The 23,244-nt window shown below is 27.1% G+C and overlaps 1 protein-coding gene across 2 annotated transcripts in view; it reads right to left on the bottom strand.

The window, feature by feature from the left end:
• LOC142331760 (mitogen-activated protein kinase kinase kinase 11-like) overlaps positions 1-23,244 on the bottom strand; it is a 532,753-nt gene that overhangs the window by 6,820 nt on the left and 502,689 nt on the right. For both annotated transcript variants that reach the window (XM_075377837.1, XM_075377836.1), the window contains 4 exons: positions 14,800-15,028; positions 9,659-9,762; positions 5,333-5,523; positions 115-754 (listed from right to left, as the gene is read on the bottom strand). In XM_075377837.1, the coding sequence (XP_075233952.1) occupies positions 115-754; positions 5,333-5,523; positions 9,659-9,762; positions 14,800-15,028 (1,164 nt within the window). The remainder of the gene's footprint in view (positions 1-114; positions 755-5,332; positions 5,524-9,658; positions 9,763-14,799; positions 15,029-23,244) is intronic.

The raw sequence follows: 23,244 nt of genomic DNA on the forward strand, positions 1-23,244 counted from the left end.
TTTTATTTTTGAGAGCATCAACTTCAATGGAATGTATACTCGATAATTTTTTTTTTTATGTTCATAGCATCAAAAGATTGTGAACCCTAAATAATTTAATTTATAAATATTTACCTGGACCAGATGATGATGAACCGCCAGTGTTCGATCGTTGACTTGTAGGTGTATAATTATACCTTTTCAAACTCGAACGTAATCTAGTACCACCAACTTCTAATGTAGCAGGTCTTTCAGTCGAATTATTAGAATCTACTGAATTTTGTCTAGAAAAATATTCACCTTGATGTCTCTGTCTTGAAGATAAATAAGGTGATGGATGATGATGATAATACTGTTGCTGATAATCTGCTTGTTCATCACTTTCTAAACGGAATGTGGGATTAATATTAGAAGCACCATTACCTCCACAAGAAGATGCATTTGATACATTTGAAGGTGTTCTTCGATGATTATAAAGTCTAGAAGAAGTCCTAGCACTAACAGTAGTGGCACTGCTTACACTACTACTCGGGTTATCGTAAACGTAAGGTTGATATTCACTAGCTATATCTGAAAATAATCTATCAGCATAATGTCCACTTGGAGTCGAATATTCGGATGGAGGTTGAGTGTAATATTCTGAAGGTTGTCTGTGATAATAATCATTTCTATAATGACTGTCATGTCTACTGACTTCAGGAGATGGATAACCGGTACCGGATGTGATCCTAAGCTCCATCATTCCACCACTTGGTGCTGGCGGAGGTGGAAATGACTGAAAATATTTAAGAAAAAATTATTCTCCATAATAATCACAAAATTTTCCAAATAAAATGCATACATTATTAAGAAAATAAATACTGGGAAACATTTTTTTTTCATTATTTCAAATAATTTAAGGCCAACTACAATCACATTATAGAATTCAATACCTGCTAGAGAAGCACAAATAGCTGTAAGTATATCATTAACACACAGTGCACATATACTTATCTTGACTTTTAAACTCTGCATTTCTTAGGTAAATTTCAATTCTTAGGTAACTACAGTTTATTGTCTTTTTTTAATGAATAATCAATTCCTAGCTAGTAAATGTACTTAAAACAATTTAGCCAATAAATATAAATAGTAAGTGGTAAATACTGAACACTCACTCCTTGTCGATCTGTTTTTAGAAAATAAAAACTGATAACATGTTTTCTGCATTGGCAATAAAAGATAAAAGTTAATATAATTTTAATCTTTCAGGTCTAAACTTGGACCAGATAACACAACAATTTTGCATGCTCTTTGTAAATACATACTTTAATATGTAATACTGCGATATGGTGTTATGTGTTTGAGGCTAACAAAATGTGATGTGGATAATTTTTATTCCCTGATGATTTTGATACTTTGATTAGGTGAAACACCTAGGAAAAAATATTCCTATGACAAATATAAGGTAAGATGATAGAATTATATATCTGTTTTTAGTAAAAACTAAAATATATATTCACCATACGATAAAAATGCTGATCAAAAAGTTAATATATATATTATTTTTAGATAGAAAAGTAAAATAAACAAAAATAAGAATATCTGTGCTTATTGTTTACACATGCGGGCATAAATAATATTGATCAATAATCTTTATTTAATCTAATAACTAAAATATCATAATATTACAATTTCTAAAAACAATAAACATTAAAAAACATAGTGCACTGCTTATATATTAATGTTGATTATGTGCACTGCTTATATATAAATGTTGATTATGTACAATGCCCGTACAGTAATCTTGATATTTTATAACTATATAAAGCACAAGCATTTCACAAAATATGATGATTATTTGTAAATTAAGCTTCAGTCGAGAAATTGAAATAAACTGAAAAAGATTTACTACATAAAAAAATTACATACACACTTATATTACTTCACGACATAGTCCTTGTCCAAATTCAAGGACTTATATTATGACACCAGCTTATCTACTCCCAAAGAATGGGACTGCCAAAATACCCATCAATTTATTAACTCTGTCTATGAGTTCACCACTGTTTTTGAAGTATTGACTAGCCAGCCAGTTCTTCAATTTTTATGAGTAGATGAAAATAAGATAATCCCAAATCAGGATTGTAAGGGATGATAAGAAATCTATCACTTAAATTTGTTTAGTATATCCTTAGTGCTAGCAGCAGTGTGAGGCCGTGCATTACCATGCAATAGAAGATCCCCTTCATTAAAATCTCTTACAATTTATTCTGTATTGCTCTCCTAAGCTTTGTCTATCATACTCGACTTCATAAGTTTTTTCAATAAAATTCCTTTACAGTCTCAAAAATGGTAGCCATAATTTTTTTGTTCATATTGGTTTATTTGAATTTTTTGGGCTTATATGACAAGTATGTGTGCATCCACATTCTTCAAGCTCAATATCAATGAACCAAATCCATTTCTCGACCCAGTAACATACTGTCAAGAAATTCACTTCTTTTATTATTAAATTCCTGAAGAAGAGTCAGTGCTGCTTCTAATCTTTTCATTTAGTCGGCATCTTTAAGTTGTTCTGATACTTCTGATACTCACTGAACATTATGCTTAGGAAAACCCAATCAATCAGTAACAATTCTGTGAAGAGTAGTGGATTCTGAAATATGAGGAAAATTTTAAGTACAGTAATTGTAAAATGGTATTTATCACAAACAGCATGTGCAATTATTTCTACAAGCTCACACTCACAATAGAATGTCACCTTTTCCTTCCTTGTCATGCACATAGGTTTGCCCTTCCCTCAATTTCCTGCGCCATTCTCTCACAGAACCATCACTCGTCATTATTACATACTACTGGAGCAGTACAAAATAAATTGGCGACTGACTGGACGTGTGACAATATTTAAGCTTAGCTGGTATCTACTGCACATGCACTGTGTTAATAAGAAGATCAGTTTATTAGTAAGTCCGACTGTGGGTTAATTTACAAATAACATATATAATCTAAGCATGATAAAAAAAATTTTTTAAATGAAAAATGGGAATGACTAAACATAGCTGCTACTGAGTACTCTGATTAGGTAAAAACCAGTAAAATTCATTATATCTGAATTAAACTACACTGAAAAAATATTGTATTAAACTGTAATTGTTTATATTATATGCTATTCTGCTATTCCATAAGTTTATGTGTTGTTGCTTACTAACAGATACATATGTTATACATTTCTTACTACACTGTTACATTCTACAAACGTTATTAATAAAAATTATTTTGATGAAAAATTGATTATTATATACATCCCATGTAAAATTAAACTGCGACCAGAAAAGGAGAGGGGAAGAGTGAAATTTATATACAAAAACAAGTGGTGACAGCATGGTTTCATAGAAATACTCCTGTAGTTAAAAAGGAAAAACCACTTAAATCATATAATAAAAGGTATTAAAAAAACATAGAAATTTTCTACGACTAAAAACTATTAGTAAAAATGAAATTAATTATATCCCTGGAAAATATTTAACTCCTTTATTTCTGTAGAAGATCATTCATTTAAATAATTATTTTATTATATTTAAAATAAAAAGAACTTGTAGTATTGTTACTATACTGAATTTGTCATCCATCTTTATGTAGAAGCCGGTCTAGTAATAATAACAAATTGCAATAATATAGAAACTGATATCCGTGTTAAGATTTCAGCAAAAATTTATTGTCATCACTGTCTGTATTATTTTAAGGTATTATCAGACTGGTTTGAAGAAAATAACTGAGAGACTTGCTATTTTAATATTAGTAAACTGGTATTGTACCATGGTAATCAGTCGGAATGATCTTTATTCAAAAATTATATTCGGGATCCCTCCTCAAGATAAAGGTGCCTGGTCACCTCAAAACTGACTATCATCCCAGTCAGATTTCCAACCATTACCACCATATAGTGAACCAGAATGCATCTTTTAAGAACCATCCAAGGTTTAGAATCCAGGGCTGGCCTGACCATCACTATTGTCTGCTCCACGAACTTGAAGATCAGACACAACTCTTTTCAGAGCCCATCTATTAAGGTGAATCCCTACCTACTTCTGCTACCAATATTCAGCTTAATAAGTGGCCATTTCCAGTGCCAGAAATATATCAAGTATTACTGTCCAGTTACAACTTCAACACAAATGAATAATTTATTATCTTACTTCATTAATTTAGAGCAAGTATTCAATTGCTCAACAATCTAATCAGTGTATTAAGTTATTTTAATTACATCTTTCCAGTTTTCCCTTCACAGTATTGAGAAAATGATAAAAGAAGTGAAAAAAGTTTTAGAATGAATGTTAGACTTATTTTCTAAATTAAACTTTCTTTAAAGATTTCTACAACATACATGTATCACTCACTATCACAAGGTTTGTAAGAACAAAATGAAAAAATTGAAAATTTTCAACTTATCATGACTAAGCTATATAAGACAAGATATGAGGGTTGTCCAGAAAGTAACTTTCATTTTGAAATAAACAACCAACAACTAAAAAAAAAAATTTATTATATACATTTGAAAGGGATTTTCAAATCTTAAACTATCTTTTTACATAGTTGCCATTTAAATTGAGGCAACAATGCCCAAGCTTTGCAATTCCTGCTCTGTAGAAATCTGCCACCTTAGATTTTTGGGTACTCACGCATTAATGCCATCGCCACTACAGCTTTATTTAAAAACAAAGTAGTCAATCGGATTTTGGTGGAAAATGGGCCGATATAGAGTTTAACATAAATAAATAAATATTTATTTTATAAATATAATTTAACCAAACTTAACCTACACTCGCTTCGCTCGCTAACCTTGACTAATTAACACCGTAATTTTTTGAGTATTTATTTAATAAATTCAGTAATTATTGCAATTATTTATTATTTAAATAATAATAATTACTGAATTATTATTATTATTTTTTAATTGCAATAATTATTATTTAAATAATAAATAATTGCAATAATTACTGAATTTATTAAATAAATATTCAAAAAATTACGGTGTTAATTAGTCAAGGTTAGCGAGTGAAGCGAGCGTTTTCATCATGTTTTGGGAAAAATAACTTGAAGTAATTTGCTTGGCATTTACTTCACTAATTTATTCACTGCATATTCCAGTTTACTAATAGTATAACAAAACACACCCAAAACTCTTCTTATTTAAATTCTCTATATACTGATGAAAATTGAAAGAAATCTGGTAAGAGTTGTCAAATTATCTGTATCAAACACAACAGCACAGACACTGTATTTATATTTAAAAAAAATAAACAATTAATTGAACCTTGAATACAAATTTAAATCAATGAATAAGAGAATAAAAATAAACAAAAGTAAGAATTACCTCATTAGCTTCTATACTGGCAGTGCTTGATTTCCTTCGAGGTGATGGAGCTGGAGTTAATACTTTTAAACCATAGTGTTGTGGTGAATCAGTAAACCTTAAAGGTTTGGCTTCTGTATCATTCATGCCTAAATTATTTAACATTGGTCGATAGTGTTTTGGTGGACCATGGTAAGTATTATGTGGATAACCTGTAAATAATTAACACGTAAAAATTATCATCCACATTCAGAAAAGAATGAACTTAATATAAGATTTGCCTATAAGATATACAAAATTTTGATATTGTATGTTTTCAATATTTTACTTATCAATAAAATTATTTTTAAAAAACTTTTGACAAATTATTTTTAAAAAACTTTAGAAAAATAATTTTTTTAATTTCTTGCATTTGAACTCTTTGGATAACAAAATATATTTTTATGAACATTTTATGAGGGTTTGATAACTGCAAAAAAGAACAAGACACAATTTTTAGAAAAAAGTTTTTTTATTTCTCAACATAATTTTCTTTGAAGTCTATACACTAAGTTCAATGATGCTCAAAGTATTTCACTCCAACCCTTATAGTGTTTCATCCAAACCTTCAAAATGAGCAGATGTTTCAGTAATAACTTCCCCAGTTCACGTAAATTTCTCTTCAAAAAGGTACTTTTTCATACTTGAAAAATGAAAATGGTTCAAAAGTGCTAAATCCAGCAAGCATAGAGATAGAGAAGAATTTTATAACATATTTTAAACAATTTTACTATTGCAATCTCAGAAGAGTGAGATGATGTATTATCTTGGCAAAAAAAGAAGTTTCTTTTTCATCAAATGTGTTCATTTTTTCTTTATTTCCTCATTTGGATGATCGGCAAAGATGCATAGTATTGCCCAGTTATTATTTTATCCTTCTCCAGAAAGAATTATGCCAAGAGCATCTAAAAAAAAATGGCCATCACTTTTCCTGCTGATAAAATGGTTTTCCATTTTCTTTGAAGCAAGTTTCCTGATTGTACCCACTGTTTTTACTGTTCCTTAGTTTCAGGTTTATAGTGATGTATCCCAGTCTCAACTGATATGAAATGATGCAAAAATTCCTCTCAATTTTGTCAAAACAGGCCCAAACCATGCTTACAAATGATTATTTTCATTCATACTTTTGATCAACTGTGAGCAAATGCAACAACCATCTTAGGGGCACTTTTTATGTAAATATTTGTGTAAAATAATTTGCACCCGTTCATTTGACATGCCTAAAGTGATTTCACACACTTTCAATCTTCTATCCTCCATCATCAGTTGAATATTTTTAACATTTTCAGCAGTTGTAACTTCAACAGATCATGTGGAACATTGAGAGTCTGTGCTCATGAAAAAATTCCAAAAATAACTAAACCATTTGCAAACTGTTCATTATATTGTATTTAAATATAACCATATATTTATCCAGCATGGCTTTAATTTCATTGTGCCTTTCAAAAAATAATGTTCGACCACCAAATGAAAGAAGTATCTTTCATCTATTTTTCATAAATTACAATATTTCATTGACTCGTGTCTACCAACAATAAAATCATGAATGTATCTCACTAAACCTGGTGTAAGCTCCTAGATGAAGGAGCTAAGAATGGCCTCAACAATTTATCATGAGAAGTAATTCTTGACTTTGCATTGACTTAACAACAGCCCTTGTAAAAGTAAAAATCTAAATTCAGATATCCACTCTCTTGACTGTGGCAGTCATTTCTTATAATGGATAATCTAAATATTGAAAAATAGTGCACACAAAATATTTAATATCTTTTTTAAAACTTACTGAAACTTAAGTTTTCATTGGAAATCATTTTCAAAACATTTTGTGCAATAAAAGTACATATACACAACTACTATAAAGACTTCATAGATAGTAGAATAGTAACCATTTTATATACCATGGATTCACACATGCGCGCGTGCATGCACACACTTCAAATTTGTTCACAGATGTGTTACATTACTTACAGTTTTAATTTGTTGCATTAATCATATATCATGCCAAACCAATGTATTAATGAAAATGCTACATTACAAAAAAGAATTATGACAAATCTACTTCTCAGCATTTTAATTATCAAAGATTCTTGTTACTTTTATTTTGTGTAGTTTTTTCTATTTCACTGCATTGTTTAAAATGGTAAAAATTCTCAATAATGATATTAAAGTTTCACATTTGTAAGAAATATACAGGTTAATCCATTTAATAACACCTTGAATCAATTTTGAAAAATTCAAGCATTTATTATAACGACAAATATCCATGTAAGTTTGAAAATGTATTTAATTAAAACCTACTGGTCATATGTTAAATGCTACATTAGGACAACAATTTTTGTGGCATTAGTGTATGCTTTAACAATAGTGATTATGGTTATGTGTGTTGATAATAAAACTAAATAACATTTTTTTTTAAATTTGTTTTCACTATGATTGAGAACTTGTTTATTTTGAGTATTTTATTTAGTATGCCTGCTTGAAAAAAATTTGTTAATGTTATTTATAAGTAAATTTTTCTAACAACAAAATTGCCCATTCCTGTATAAGAATGAATTTGATACAAGCAAAAAAATTCACAACACAACTCCCTAAAAAAAACGTTTCTTGACAGTGAACTGGGATTTCAAACTCATGTATATGACTGACCACCTGGAAACTGGGTTGAATAAGTTCAATATGAAAAATAGAGATGTTGCATGTATCATATTTAACAATCTAGAGTCAATAACTCTGCAACACAATAATGCTCAACAACATACATTGTATGCAAACGTCAATGCTTGTGCGAAGTTGAAATGCAAACCTATTCCACCACCACTGTACTCACCAAATTTGGTGCCCTGCTACTTCTGCAATTAAAGAGGAGTATTCATTTAACTACAATGATGAAGCAAAGGACACAGTGAGGTTATGAGTCAAGGAAAGGCCATCAGCATTCTTATTGGTAGAATGAGAAGACTAGTTCACTATTGAGATAGATACGTAGCTGTAAATGGTGACTACATGGAAAAATATATGTAAGATTTTGTAGCAAATAAAATGTACTTTTATGCCATATTTATTTCAATTGATAATCTCTTTTCTTCTGCAAGTTGCGAGCGACTATGCATTACATTTCAACCACCTCTTGTATCTTGGCTGCAGTGATTATATTTTTCATATTAACTATTGAAAAACATTAAGAAAGATGTTTCTAATTTTTTGCGCTCTGTCACATTCTATTCCAAATTAATGTTTGCAAACACATTATTAGTTGAATCAAGTTGAGTAATAAGTTTTCATAAGGAATTAGATTTATCAGGTAATCCTGTTTATTCATGAATTCTAATTACAAAACTTTTGTGCAGGAATCAATAAATGCATTCATACAGTCGTAGTGGAAAAGAGTTAAATTTTCTTAGTACAGAGCACACTTCTACACAGAAAGGATACATAATTAAAATAATAATATAACATTTTTAAAGCTGTAACTATTGTGAACTGTTTATAATTTATAACATAAAATTTGAACAAAGCATGATGTATGAATATTAGATGGAAGTAATGAATAGACTACATCTATTTAAGTGGACTTTGTTGCACTACAAAGCAATAAATAAAACTACTCTATCTGTATATCTATAAAATTATTCTTCACTTAAGGAAATAATTTTAGTTTTTATCTATTATAATAAAGCGTAAAACAACCAAAATTCTTGAATCAAAGATACTAAATCTCCTTTTATGTAGTAAGAATGGAAATTTATGTAAAAAAAGTCTTAATTTCATTTTTTTCTGTAAACAAACACATTATAATTCAGTAGAACTGATGGACTTTATTACGTTTATCATTTCTTTCTGTATGTTTATAAACTCCAGGAAAATTCCTAAATACAATAGTATATAAGGTAAATATAATGCTCTATGTTGTCCATATAGGCAACTTCTTAACAATTCAGGTACAAAATATAGTCATCAATCAAACCAGCTTGTTTTAGGTTATCAGACTGAATCGAGCATACAATAAAAACTCAAAACCTGAAAGGAAGTTATTACCATTTTTGACTATTCACAACGAACTGTACCGCATTAAGTAGTGAAGGTTCAATCAGTTTAAAAATGTTAATCACTATTAATTACAAATATCAAAGACATCCTCATTCCATTCACTGTCTAGCTAACCCTGTGATATCTCTTTGTTGAAACAAATCAACCAATAATTTGATTTAAAAGACAGTTCCATCTTAAATAATGAACACAACTTCCTTTTCAATTAATCATTGAGAAATTGAAATTATTTTTAATATAAAATTAATTATAAAAGCTTACCAGATGTAGATGAGAATTCATAATCAGTCCCTAGATATGGTTTACGATTAGAACCTACACCTGTCTCACCCCACCATCTTCTTTCATCACCATCTTCATCCGACCTGAATCAAATTAAAAAACATTGAGAAAAATGGAGAACTCAATTTGTTTGTTCAATGAGATATCTGCTCTGATTATTTCCATGCCAACATTTGCATTATATACTGTAAAGTCCAACATTTCAAAATAATTATTTTTGATAAACATTTCATCATTTTAGCGTAAATTCTTTTAAATTATGATTACTCTGTCATCATAAATAACAATTAAATATTTTTATAATACAAAAAGATCTATTAAATCAGCAATTCAGAAAGATGTATAATTATTGCATTTTATACGTCTATATGCATGCATACATACAATTTATTGGTTTTCACCCCAGATTTTTCATAGACTACAGCAGATACAGTTCTGGGATCTTATTTTATTTTATTTGTATAAATAAATCACTAATTATGCCCCTTAACACTTAGAGTGCTGTTCCCGTCACTTGACGGAATGACGTAACTACCGAGAAATGCGGATCACGTCATTTGACAGAGTTCATATTACGTGTTATTGTGTAATATACCGTCAAAAGACAGGATTTATTCAACTCCACTACTTTTCATATACATTTTAGTACCTAAATAAGGCACGGAGTGCGCTTTTGGTAATATAGATTATTATAAAATCGATTTGGTATCGTGCAGTTACAGTCGTTGAAATTACGTGTTTGTAATTGAAAACACGTAATTTCAACGATTTCACGTAACGTGAAAACATTTTCTAGAGAAAATTCCGATGCCACCAGGAAAATTCCCTTATGTCAGAGAATGTGCAAGGTTTGCTCTGAAAAGGGAAGAAAGAAAATGAGAAAGTGACAAGAAAGGATACATCATTTCACTGTTGTGAATGCAAAATCGCTTTATGTAAAGATGCTTGTTTTAAAACTTTTCATTCAAAAAAAAATTATCTGTAAATTAAATTTTTTGTTTTTAAATATTTAAAAAAGTAAAACTATTTTGGTGTAGGCCTACTGTAATTTTAATAAATATTAGTGTTAGTGATAGTGTTTAAGTGTGAACCGAATGTAAAAAAAATTTTTTTTTTCTTAAAAACAGGCTTTCAAAAATCTGCTATATCTTTTTATTCATAAATGTTAGAAGTATATATTATATATCATTTGAAACTAGAAGATTTGAGGGTTTCAGTTATGGAAGTACCAATTTTATATTACTTTTAGTCCTAAATTTACAAAGTTACAAATATAAGCAAAAATGGCTAAGCATTATACAAACAGTCACATTTTGATACCCCCAGCACTCTAAGTGTTAATTAACATCCTACAAATTTCAATACGACCTCATTTCACCAGAGTAGCTTAAATCTAAGTGAAATCATTCATAGTCATAACTCGCAAACAAAGCATTTTAGGACATATGTTTATATGAACTTTTTCCATTATTTTCACAAGTAGAATAGGTTATGAAAATCCTGGGAGAAATTTTTGATACACCTGTATAACACAAATTCATATCTTTTGTTGGTATTTATATTTTTTTATAAATTATTGCTGGTATCATTATATCTAAATTAAAAACTCAAAACTTTGTAATGATAATGGTAACAATTAATTGCATTAATTGACATATTGAAAAAATAATGAATTTTGGTTCATAGAAAATTTAAAATCTGCCCACCCCTTCACTCGGTAGGTGCGAAAAACCATTTGGGGTAAATTTTTAAAAAATATCAGTCCAACAAAAATAACATTACAAAATTACATGATATTACTTCTTAAATCATTTGAAATAATCATAATCTCTGGATTAAAAGTGTGAAGATTATTTTTTAAATTGCTAACACAAAATTTCACCCTTAAATGTTTTATAAATTTTCAAGGGTTGAAAACTTATTTTTTTTTTAAATGAGATGATGTAGCTTGTGACATCTCATTGGAAGGCACTTTGAATAACAAGTAATTTGGTGCAAATAAAATAAAAATTGGTTCACTGGTATTGAAGTTATGATTAAAAAAGTGTTGTTGCTTTTTAGGTTACATTGGGATTCAGTGTTACTAACACAGAGCATTAGGTCTAAAATCATCTGTTCTTATTAAAAATATGGATTTTAGGGTTTTCCAGCATTAAAAAAATGTACCAGTAAACATAAAATTATAACATCAGTTAAACATACAAAAAACCAATAATAAGGTACCTACTTCTTTGCTGGTACCATGTTTAAAAATTTATTACCAGATAAACGTACTAATTAAATAAAAACTAATTCATAAATTAATAATTGTTAAAAAAAAAATTAAGCTTAAATCATTCATTAGTTAATTTTGTTATGAAGGTTTTTAACAATAAGAGTCCTTAAAAAATAATAAATGAAGTACATTTTTTTTTACCTCAATAAAATAAAAGTATCAATTTTTAAATTATTTGTTCAAAATGATTTCCGTTTTCCTGTAAACAATAATAAAGTCTTTCTTGAAATTCACATCTTACTTTTATTAATGTTTCTTTAGTTACATCCCTACGTGCTGTTCCAATTTTATTTTTCAACTCTTGTATGTTAAGCAGAAATATCTTTATAAATCATTGATTTTAAATGACCCCACAAAAGAAAGTCCAGTGGTGTAAGATCAGCAGATCTTGCCGGCCACTCAACTGTTCGTCTTCTACCTAGCCAATTTCCACAAAATATTCAGTCCAACCATTGTCGAACTGGAAGTGAATAGTGAGCAGGTGATCCATCTTGCTGAAAGTGAAGCGCATCATCTGACTGATTTTCTAAGGCATGTACTATTAATGGGTGAATAATTTCATCCAGCAACTGTAAATACTTTTTACCTGTCAAATTTCCATCGATAAATACTGGAACAATTATGTGATCACCGTAAATCCCGGCCCACACATTTATTTTTACAAGATGCTGGAAACATTGAAAACATGAGTTTATACATCGTTCCAGTCGGCAGTTATGTTTATTAACAAAACCATTCAGAAAGAAGGTAAATTCATCAGAAAAACAAATATTTTTCGTAAACATTAGATGGCATCTATTAATTAAATCATTTCTTCACAGAATTCAATCCTTCTGTCGGCATCATCCTGATTCAGTTCTTGATGCAGTTGAATTTTATTCAGAAAAAAATTATTCAATTTTAATGCAGTGAAAGAGAACCATAAGTTAATTTATCTAAAACCTTTTGCCTTGCACATTCCTTATTCATGACATCCCATTTCTTGGAATTTTTTTTACAGGTTTTTTACAATATAAGAGTGTGAAACATTTTTATTTGGATGCTGTTAATTAAACGCGTGAGCAGTTCTTCTAGCATATTTATTTTGTTCTTCAAATGAAAAAATTTAGTTCAGTCCTTTCTTTCAGATTATAAGCCATTTCAGCGAGATAAATTTACTAAAGACAAAAAATGAAAAGCCAAATGGTAGAACATTAACACAAGCCAAATGCCAATTTTAACTAAAGAACACAACAATTTAAATAAAACATGATGATGAAATAAATACAATAAATACTTTTTGCCACCAATTACATACAATATGAAAGAAAACAATTTGCGAAGATTTACCATAGAAACTAAGATCTCAATAATTGGCAGAAAACTATAACCTGTAACAACAAGGTAATAAATTTTTGAACATGTTGCCAGCAAAAAGGTATGTCTTATTATTGGTTTTTTGTATGTTTAACTGATGTTATAAGCTGTGTTTACTAGTACATTTTTTTCAATGCTGGAGAAACCTAAAATCCACATTTTTAACAAGAACGGATGATTTCAGACCTAATGCTTTGGTTCAGTAACACTGTATTCCAGCATAACCTAAAAAACCACATTTTTAATCATAACTTCAATACCACTGAACCAATTTTTATTTTATTTGCACCAAATTACTTGTTATTCAAAGAGCCTTCCAACGAGATGTCACAAGCTACACTGTCTCATTTAAAATAGTTTTCATTGAAAATTTATAAAGCATTTAAGGGTGAAATTGTGTGTTGGCAATTTAAAAAATAATTTTCACACTTTTAATACACAGATTATGATTATTTCAAATGGTTTAACTAGTAATATCATGTAATTTTATAGTTATTTTTGTTGGACTGAAATTTAAAAAAGTACTACCTCAAATTGTATTTCAAACTTACCAAGCAAAGGGGTGAGCAAATTTTAATTTTCTTTTCACCAAAATTCATTATTTTTTTGGGTTGCCAATTAATGTAATTAAATATTGCCACTGCCATTTAAGATTTTTGAGTTGGAATAGGTGTCGCAGAGAGGGTGGGTTCCATCCCTTTGAAAATAATTTTAAAAAGGTTCCCCCCTGAGCATGGTGTACATGCCTGTAAACAAAAATATGATGACTGATAGTTGTTGAATAATAAATGCTGTAACTTTTCAAATGATCACCCAGTATAAATATATCATTTAATATTAATACTTTTTAAAAACACATTATCAATAAATAAAAATTCGGGAAGATGATTGATAGCCATTAATAAAGCAATAAGCTAAACCAAAGCATGTAAATATGCAAACGAAACTACTCAGATATACGTGTGGGTGCATTAACTACTAAGTTTTTACACACCTAGAATAATAATTTAATATACAAGAATTGTTTTATTTATCGCTGACCAGTTATAACTGATAGGATACCTTCTTCAGGAATCCAGAATTCCTTTAGATATTCCACATAATGATATCCTAATAAGTTTATTACAAGTTGTTTTTTTCTTTCCTATTTTTTTTAATTTGCCGTACTATTATTTTGAATTAAACTATTCTGATTATTTTTTTGTAAATAAAGAACAATTTTTAAATGTGAACTCTGTAGTAGTCTGGTATCAAATAGTAATTTTGGAGGGATAAGAAAAAATACAACCATGAAATTGGATGATGTTATTTTTCAGCTTAAATAATGACATTATCAATTCAATTTTTAAGTAATAAAGATAATCAATCTGTATACTTTTGGAGGGATAAGAAAAAATACAACCATGAAATTGGATGATGTTATTTTTCAGCTTAAATAATGACATTATCAATTCAATTTTTAAGTAATAAAGATAATCAATCTGTATACCTGTCTGGTTGAAGACGGGGATGTATAGGTGAAACATTTGATACTCTAACATCATAACCAGCAGCAAAACCGGCTAACATAGCTGCCATATTATATAATACCATTTCTACTATTGATAATTTTGGTGTTTTAGTACGAGTTGGTAATCCTTCATTTAAACCGTTGTATAATGTTGCTATTGGTATATGATCTGATGTCCATTCTCCAACATCAGCTGGACCACCATAATCTGAAAAAATTAAGTAAAATATTTAGAATATTTATAAAAATACACGTAAATTATTATTAAAATGTAAGTAATACATAGTATAGACTGATAATAAGGAATATCTGCAGTGAAATAAATAAATATTAAGAGTATTAAAAATCAATATGAATAATATCATTTCCAGTGACTGTCTCACTTTAGTTATATCCATAATTTTATTTTAAACACAACTGCTAATGTGAATATAAAAGTAGATCACCTTTATAGTCTCTTCAGATTGTTATTCATGTAAAGTACCTAAGGTACAAGAAGTAACAATAACAATTTGTTTTTCTGAAAGTTATGATATATATAAATGGTTCGCTGAAGAAACACTGGGAAATAACTTAAATCCTTGCTTTCCTAATATGTCTACTATATGGCACACATTGTTTCTTAACATGAACATGCCATTTTTATGCATTTTGGTCTTATCACCTATATATACTGTAAGACAATAGTATTAACAGATAACATGGAAAATTTTCATTTTTAATAACTGCTACATCTAATTTATCTCAATTTGATTGGATCTGACAAGTTTTAACTTAAAAGACAATCATTTTAATAATAAAGGACTAAGTCTTAACCATAAAATAATTAAAAATGTACAATTTATAATCAAATTTTATAAAATTTCTATTTTAGACCCGTTATAAAACAGGTGTGAAAAACAAGGAAAGAAATAATTACAAAGCAAGCTTTAGGAATTCTTTCATCAATGTCATCATTATACATTTAACATTAAATAAGTTCTCTTGAATGATGACATATACAAGTACCTATTTTTCCAAGCTCCATTATCTCCAAACCTCTCTTAAAGTGATTGGAATTTCAATGTTTTGTTAAATTTCATCTGATAAATCAGTGACTGTTACAAAAATATTCATGAACATATGCATATTTAAACATATTTCTGTTTCTTTTGAAACAGAAAGCAGTAACCTTTGGTAAAAAATAAAATAAAAATGATAATTTTAAATGCTTAATGTAGAAATTATTGAGCATCAGATGAAAATTAATGAGACAATGAATGAATAATAAATGAAAACTATGCATTATAACATAGATCAAGTAGTTAAATACTAGGTGCAATTCACTGATCACTGTTGGTGTTTGTTATCAAGAAATAATAAAAAATAAACTAAATAAATATATATATACATATAAAAAATATACTATTTACTTTTTTAGAAAATAAGTGACGTAATAATGTGAATAAACAAATTCTAACAGTAGTTTTAACAATAAAAATATCATTACACAACATGTTTCAATAAAAAAAAAAACAGTTGCAAAATTTTAATATTTAAAAAAAAAATGAACATAGAGCAGAAAGAAATCTAAAAAATATAACATCTACTTTTAATAAAATAACTAGAATTAATGTTAAATTTTCTTATATTAATGAAAAATGTAACTGCAAATGAAAATTACTACGTAGCAGATATCCTTATGATCAATCATCTACAACTAATTTCAAATACTGGTAATATAGAAAACCACAACAAAACTTTTTTATTTTTACTGACTAAATAAAATCAGTGGTTCCTAATACTTCTTTGTATCTTAAACAAAAATTAATAAAAAAAATACAATCACAAAAAACTACTTTTTTTAAAATAAAATGTTTGAAAACATATTTAAAAAGAAAAAAATGAAAACGTTAATTACATGAAAACAAGTGAAATGATCCAGAAAACTGTACTACCATTAATTAAAAGGGCACATGGATTTGTAATTAAATAAATAAAAAGTTAATGGATATATCAAACTATAACATTTTTAGTAAACAAAAAAAGAAAGGAAAAGCGCATAACATGAAATAAAACATAAAACATTCCAATATTTCATGTCAAATATCTAATTATTTTTTTATATTTTTTTTTCTAAAATTTGTATACCGCGTATATTATTAATCACTATAATCAGAGCTCTCAAATTACAACATTAAAATTTTAATTAGCGTCAAAAATAAAATAACATTCATAACAATATAATGGTACATTCAACTACAGATTAATGACAAGCTTTTCTTTTGTTAATTTATAAATATAGTCAGTTCTCCTGAAACATGTGTTTCTATAATAAAAGAAATCTGATAAAACTGAAAGTGACAATATAGAATTATAATTTTATCTGCGCAACAACTATAATGTAAGATCATAATGTCAAAAGAAAAATGTATTTATTATATTTATCTAAATGCAATAATTGTAATAAAAGCAATTAAACTAACTTGTTTATATGGAAATAAAACTTTGTAAACATCCTTGAATAAAGAGTTTACCATTTTTGGGCAATACTGCATTTGTTCAAATTTCCTCTATCATAATTTGAATATTGCAAGGGAATTCAAATAAAATTAACAGAAGAGTACTTTATTATATACACATGCATTCACTATTAGTAATTTACAATGAAAAATACTATTTATTTCATTACTCCAGATGATTAGCTGTAATGACTGATGAACCAAAAATTTCATCTGTTTTATACGAACGGACTTTAAATAAGTTATTACTACATCTTTTGAAGTGAATATTAAAGTGACAACAGATGATAAATCCAATCAGAAAATAATAATTTTTAATTATAAAAAACAAAAAGATATATCTTCATAAAACAGACTGTTACAATATGAGCATATTTATTACTCATGGCAGGTAGTGCTGTGAAATACAAAATAATAAACATATAAAAAGCATAATTTTTTAATACATTCAGTACAGAAAACAAGTGTATCACCAAGCCTGAGCCAAATGTCTATAAAATGTTTTTGACTCATTAACTGGTCTTAGAGAACCACTTTTTTCACAGTCCCCTCCACATCATATTATAATTTATAAAGTTTTTTTATTATTATTTGAAGCAAATTTCTTTTTAATTAAATAATAAATTCGGTAAAATGAAAAAAAAAAAATGAATTACTAATACTAGACTTGACTTTCATTTATATAATATACAGTGTGATCACTTTTCATTTGATAATTATATTTTTGGTTATCATCTGATCAGCATGGTCAAAATACATACTAATATTTTATATTTATATTATTTTATATAAAATAACCAAAGAAAAAAATAATTTAACAACTGCCAAGGTGAGATATCCATTGATTGCTTTACACTGAAAAAGCCTTTCTAACTGATAAACTAACCCAAGCCAGCTGCCTGGACTCAAATAACAGCAACATAAAATATCACTGACATTTGACACATCAACATTTCATCAGTTCCCTTAGCAGAGTTCAGTGTGAAGCATCAGCTACTCATTGGCACTCAATGTGTTAATATTAATCCCATCAATTCTTCTTATTGAACCAACAGATAAATTCTGTTTACTGTATTATATTTATTAATTGTGATAACATCCTCCTTACACCAGTGGGTGTGTAAACCAAGAATGCTTATTGCGTTAGACAGAATCAATAGTTTTATTAAAGGCTTTTAATAGGAAAGATATTATTAGATCAAAGATTGAACTGTTTAATGAGATGACAGAATAAATACTGTTTTTTTAAGTATTTAGGATGTGAAATTTCTATTAGGAGTGAAGTTAAACTAAAATTTCATCACCACCATTTTGTTTTGTTCTAATTAAAAACACACCCTGGATTATTAGGCTGTAATGTGTGTAACAAGATAAATGCATAAGACGCACCTGAGAGTTTAGATATTTAGAGACTTTAGAATCATAAAAAGCAATCTATTATTATTCAACTGAACTTAAGTCTGGATTCACAATAATGATCTAGCATTTTTCATCATCAAAAAAAAAGAGAAAGGTAACAGTAATAAGGATCATGACTATATATTTATATACAGCAAGTGATATTTATCTTCAAAGAAAATCTTCAATTTAACCTTGGTACTGATCTATTTCATTTTGAGTTACTGAAGTTTTACTAGAAAGTAAACTTAGAATTTAATTAAGGTTAAGATTTTTATTTAAAAAGAACTTAAAGCAACCTTTTATCCTCCATGTTGGAATATCATGACCATTTCACAGATAATTTTACATTAAAAATGTGATAGTATTTGTTTGACTTCCACATCATTAAAATTTATTACAAGGTTATATACATCTATACATTCAATGTTAATTAATTACTATATTTAATATATGTTAAAAGCTGAAAAAGTGCGATTAAATCTGTTTAATTACTTTCACATAATTACATTTTATTATAACATTTTATGTATGTATGTGAATTTATTTATTTATGTAATGATGTGAAGAAAGTGCTTGAACAACATACATTTTTTCAACTTTTTAGAATACATTAAATTTAAGAATTAATTTAATCATGGAATTATATTGCTAAATATGCAGTATGTCCACTCTTTACATTTGAATAACAAATTAAATGATTTATGAAAAATGTTAAATGTTGCTACTCACCAACACACATTTTTTTTTAAATTCACCTAAAGGACTCATAATATTTCCTAACACAACTGTATTGTAAGAGAACTTACTATATTAATAATTTAATAATTGCAATTAAATAAACTTAAGTTTTTTAATTCAACTTTTAAAAACTTTTTAATAAACTTAAGTGCATTTTTAAGCGAATATATTTCACTGGATCATTTCAAACATTTTACATGTAATCTTAACTTCATATGTTTTATTAATAGAAAATGGAATATATTTTTTACAAAATACAACCAACTTGGATTAAGTAAAATATATATGTCAACAAATAAAAAAATAAAACATAAAAAAATAATCATAATCATTAGAAAAAATAAATCATGTTACGGTAAACACAAATTATTAAAAATGCGTTTAGTAATACATATGATCTAAATAAATATATTTATTTTTTTATAAAAATTATTCTTTATTTAAATTGTCCTTTTTTCTATCAAATACATTAAAAAAAAAAGATAATCTGATCTATATTTAAATAAAAAGCTACAAAAAATAATATAAAAAAATAACTTACCCACTTTTAATTTTCTACAAAATAAAAAATTTATATAAATAAAAAGATTTACAGTGTGCAAACATGCAAAAAAGTGCAACGAATAAAAAAATAAGAATATACTCTTCACTTAAGTGCAGATTAAACAGAAAAAAAATTAAAAAACAATAAAGTAAATTACTGAAATGAGAAAATGAAAATAAAAAAATGTAAAAGGAAATAGTGATGTGTTCTTTATTTATTTTTTTTTTAATTTAAAAACATATATATATCATTTAACAGGAAATAATGAGGCGTAAACAACAATAATAATATGTAGAGTTACTGAAATAAATCAATTTTTTATTATAGTATACCAAAAATACATTTTAAAGTTTAACTAAAATAATTATTAATAATTTTCATTTAACCAACACCAAAAAAAAAAAAGCTTTGTTAGTATTTAAGGATATATACGTTTAATGCAATGACTGAAAACAAAGTAACTAATTAAAAAAAAAAGTTAAATGAATGAAATAAGATGTAATATATATAAAATAAAAAACTCTAAATCATAAAACAAAAAATTTACCAAATTTTAATACTAAACAGAAAATACAATTATCTTAAATTTAACAGAAATAAAATAATTTAAATACATAATGTTGATAAATAAGATTATTTCTATAAATAAAAATAGTTAAAAAAAAAAAAATTATTTATATATAAATTCATGTAAATATATTTTTATTTCTACAATTCACTCACAGATTTACTAAAACAAAATAATAAACTGATTAAAGAAACACAGAAAAAATAATAACATAAAAAAATAATTATATATTCCAAAAACATTATTCTAAAATAAATTTAGGAAATTACATAACAAAAGAAAATCCAATTAAAAACTATATGTTTATCCTATATTTACTAGAAAAACAAGTTATTTTGATTAACTATCACCCCAACTATTATCAGTACCTGTTTATTTGCACCTACAATATGATTAATAGGACTTACAACAAAAATATTTAACAACAAAATGGAGTTTATGAATCCTATATATTAAGCATCAGTTTTAAAGAAAAGAACATCAAACGTTTTCCAGATTTGAATACGTCAGCTGTTGTTTTAATTAGTTGACCAAATTGTACATTATATAACAGAGTATAGCAGGTTACACATGCCGAACTGGCACAGGTTAACATGGTTAAGTAGACACACTTCGAAGTAAAGTATATACCATAATACCCTTATTATTTTATCAAGAAAACTCAAGTGCGACAGATTTCTTTTTCAGTTAAAGTTGACTGAATAAAAATTTATGAGAATTAGTCATTCTTTTGTAAAAAAAAAAAATAATAAGTATATAGCTCATTATCGTTCATTTCATATCACAGATTACTTAAAAACAATAAAATCAACATTAAGAGTAAATAACTACATGAATAAAATAAAATCATGCATGAAGTTTAGGGAGGCTGCTACCATACAGTTGTGAGTGTAATTGCAAGATGAAGGGTGAAGAACAGAATATGTCAACAGCACATTTCCCTGTGACAGTTTGGCATGTACAAGGCTATCATTACACAAGAAGGTTAAAATTTTGTCCATCCTATTATCAAAGCAAAACTTAATATTAAAATCAAACATTATATAACTCCAAAACATTATTTGCACTTAAGAAAGTACTAGACCTGAAATCACACTACTGAGACAAAGATGAAAATGTAAAGAACATATGTTACTTAAATATTTTTATAAAGAAAAAACTAATAATTAGAAAATTAATAACAATTTATTTTAAAAATTAAGTTTATTTGAATTATTTCAAACTATATATGAACATTCAAATATATTTCTCAATATGCTTTTAGAATTTCATCCATTATTATCGAAATATCTGTTTTCAGTGTAGAAGGCACTGAAGTTTGATATCAGCTCTTAAGGTATGAAAGATAGCACGTTTTTCCTATTAACAAAAGTAAAACATCTTCAAAAAACTTAACTTAATTCTATTGTCAATTACAACAGGCATAAATTAATAACTGAGTAACTGTTCTCCAGAAATTTAAACCCATCCTTCAGTTCATGAAAACGAATTGAAATTATTTGTTATTAGAAAAAAATGCTTCTGAAAAGTTATATCTAACCATTTCATAGAAAAGAAAAATTTTACAGTAATTAAAACTTATTCTCTTAGTAATTATTGTGAGTTTTTTTTTATTTGAAGAAAAATATCTGTTACAATTACAAAAAATAATAAATCAGTACCCAATTTTTACTAGTAGTTTTAACATTCCACAACTTTGTTAAGAGCGTGGCATTTAACTATAATTAAAAACCAGAGTTTTTTCCTGTATTTAAAAAAAAAAGTTTTATAATGACCAGTTTTTATATGATGAGGGTTGTATTTAAAAAAAAACCTGGTAATTTGGCTCCCAGGTAAAGTAGAAAAAATATGGTCATTATTCATGACCATCTTTCTGGTACAACATTATGGTACTCACATATTTTAATCATTCTAATTAATAATGTGATGGAAAAAAGAATTTCCACTGAAACTACTAGAAATTTCAACCATCTATTACAAAATAATTCAGTGATATAAGAAAGATAGTTTTGTACATCAAATGTTTTATTACTGCACTGTACGTTTATATAAAGCAATTAGTTTTTTTTTAATGGACAGATGAGATTTCCAACAGTTTGAATGAATGCTGTTTACTCCTTCAGAATCCATTGAAACAGATACATAATGTACCATAATAAAACCGTTAAAACACATAGACATATTTTTACTTAAAAGTTAAAACAGTACTTTTTTTTCCAGGCGATGATAATGCCAAAGTGTTTTTCACCGACAAACAACAGAAAAAAGTACTTTTTTCAAATACTTACATGCTAGACAAAACTCTTTTAAATGTACTTAAATGTTATTTTTTTTACACAATTTCATCACAAAGTAAGTTATGGAGAACTGAAATTGAACTACACAGAAAAGAGATAAATGGAGGAACATTTTACATATAATTTTTTGTAATTACACAGATTTTCTTTAAGTAACTTTGATCTTACAACATAGAAAAAAAACATACGTTTAGTTCAGCATAAAATTCAATTTTATCTGTGAAGGGATTCATAAGATGTAATGCTTAAAAAATGTTTATTTTTCATGACACATACTACACTGGAAATGTTTTTGAGAAATTTACTTCTTCAAGTAAAAAAATCAATGTATTTTATAATAAAAAATATAACATAATTATAACAGAAAATTATAAT

The sequence above is a fragment of the Lycorma delicatula genome, chromosome 10 (assembly GCF_047948215.1).
Source record: "Lycorma delicatula isolate Av1 chromosome 10, ASM4794821v1, whole genome shotgun sequence".
In the NCBI taxonomy this organism is placed as follows: domain Eukaryota; kingdom Metazoa; phylum Arthropoda; class Insecta; order Hemiptera; family Fulgoridae; genus Lycorma; species Lycorma delicatula.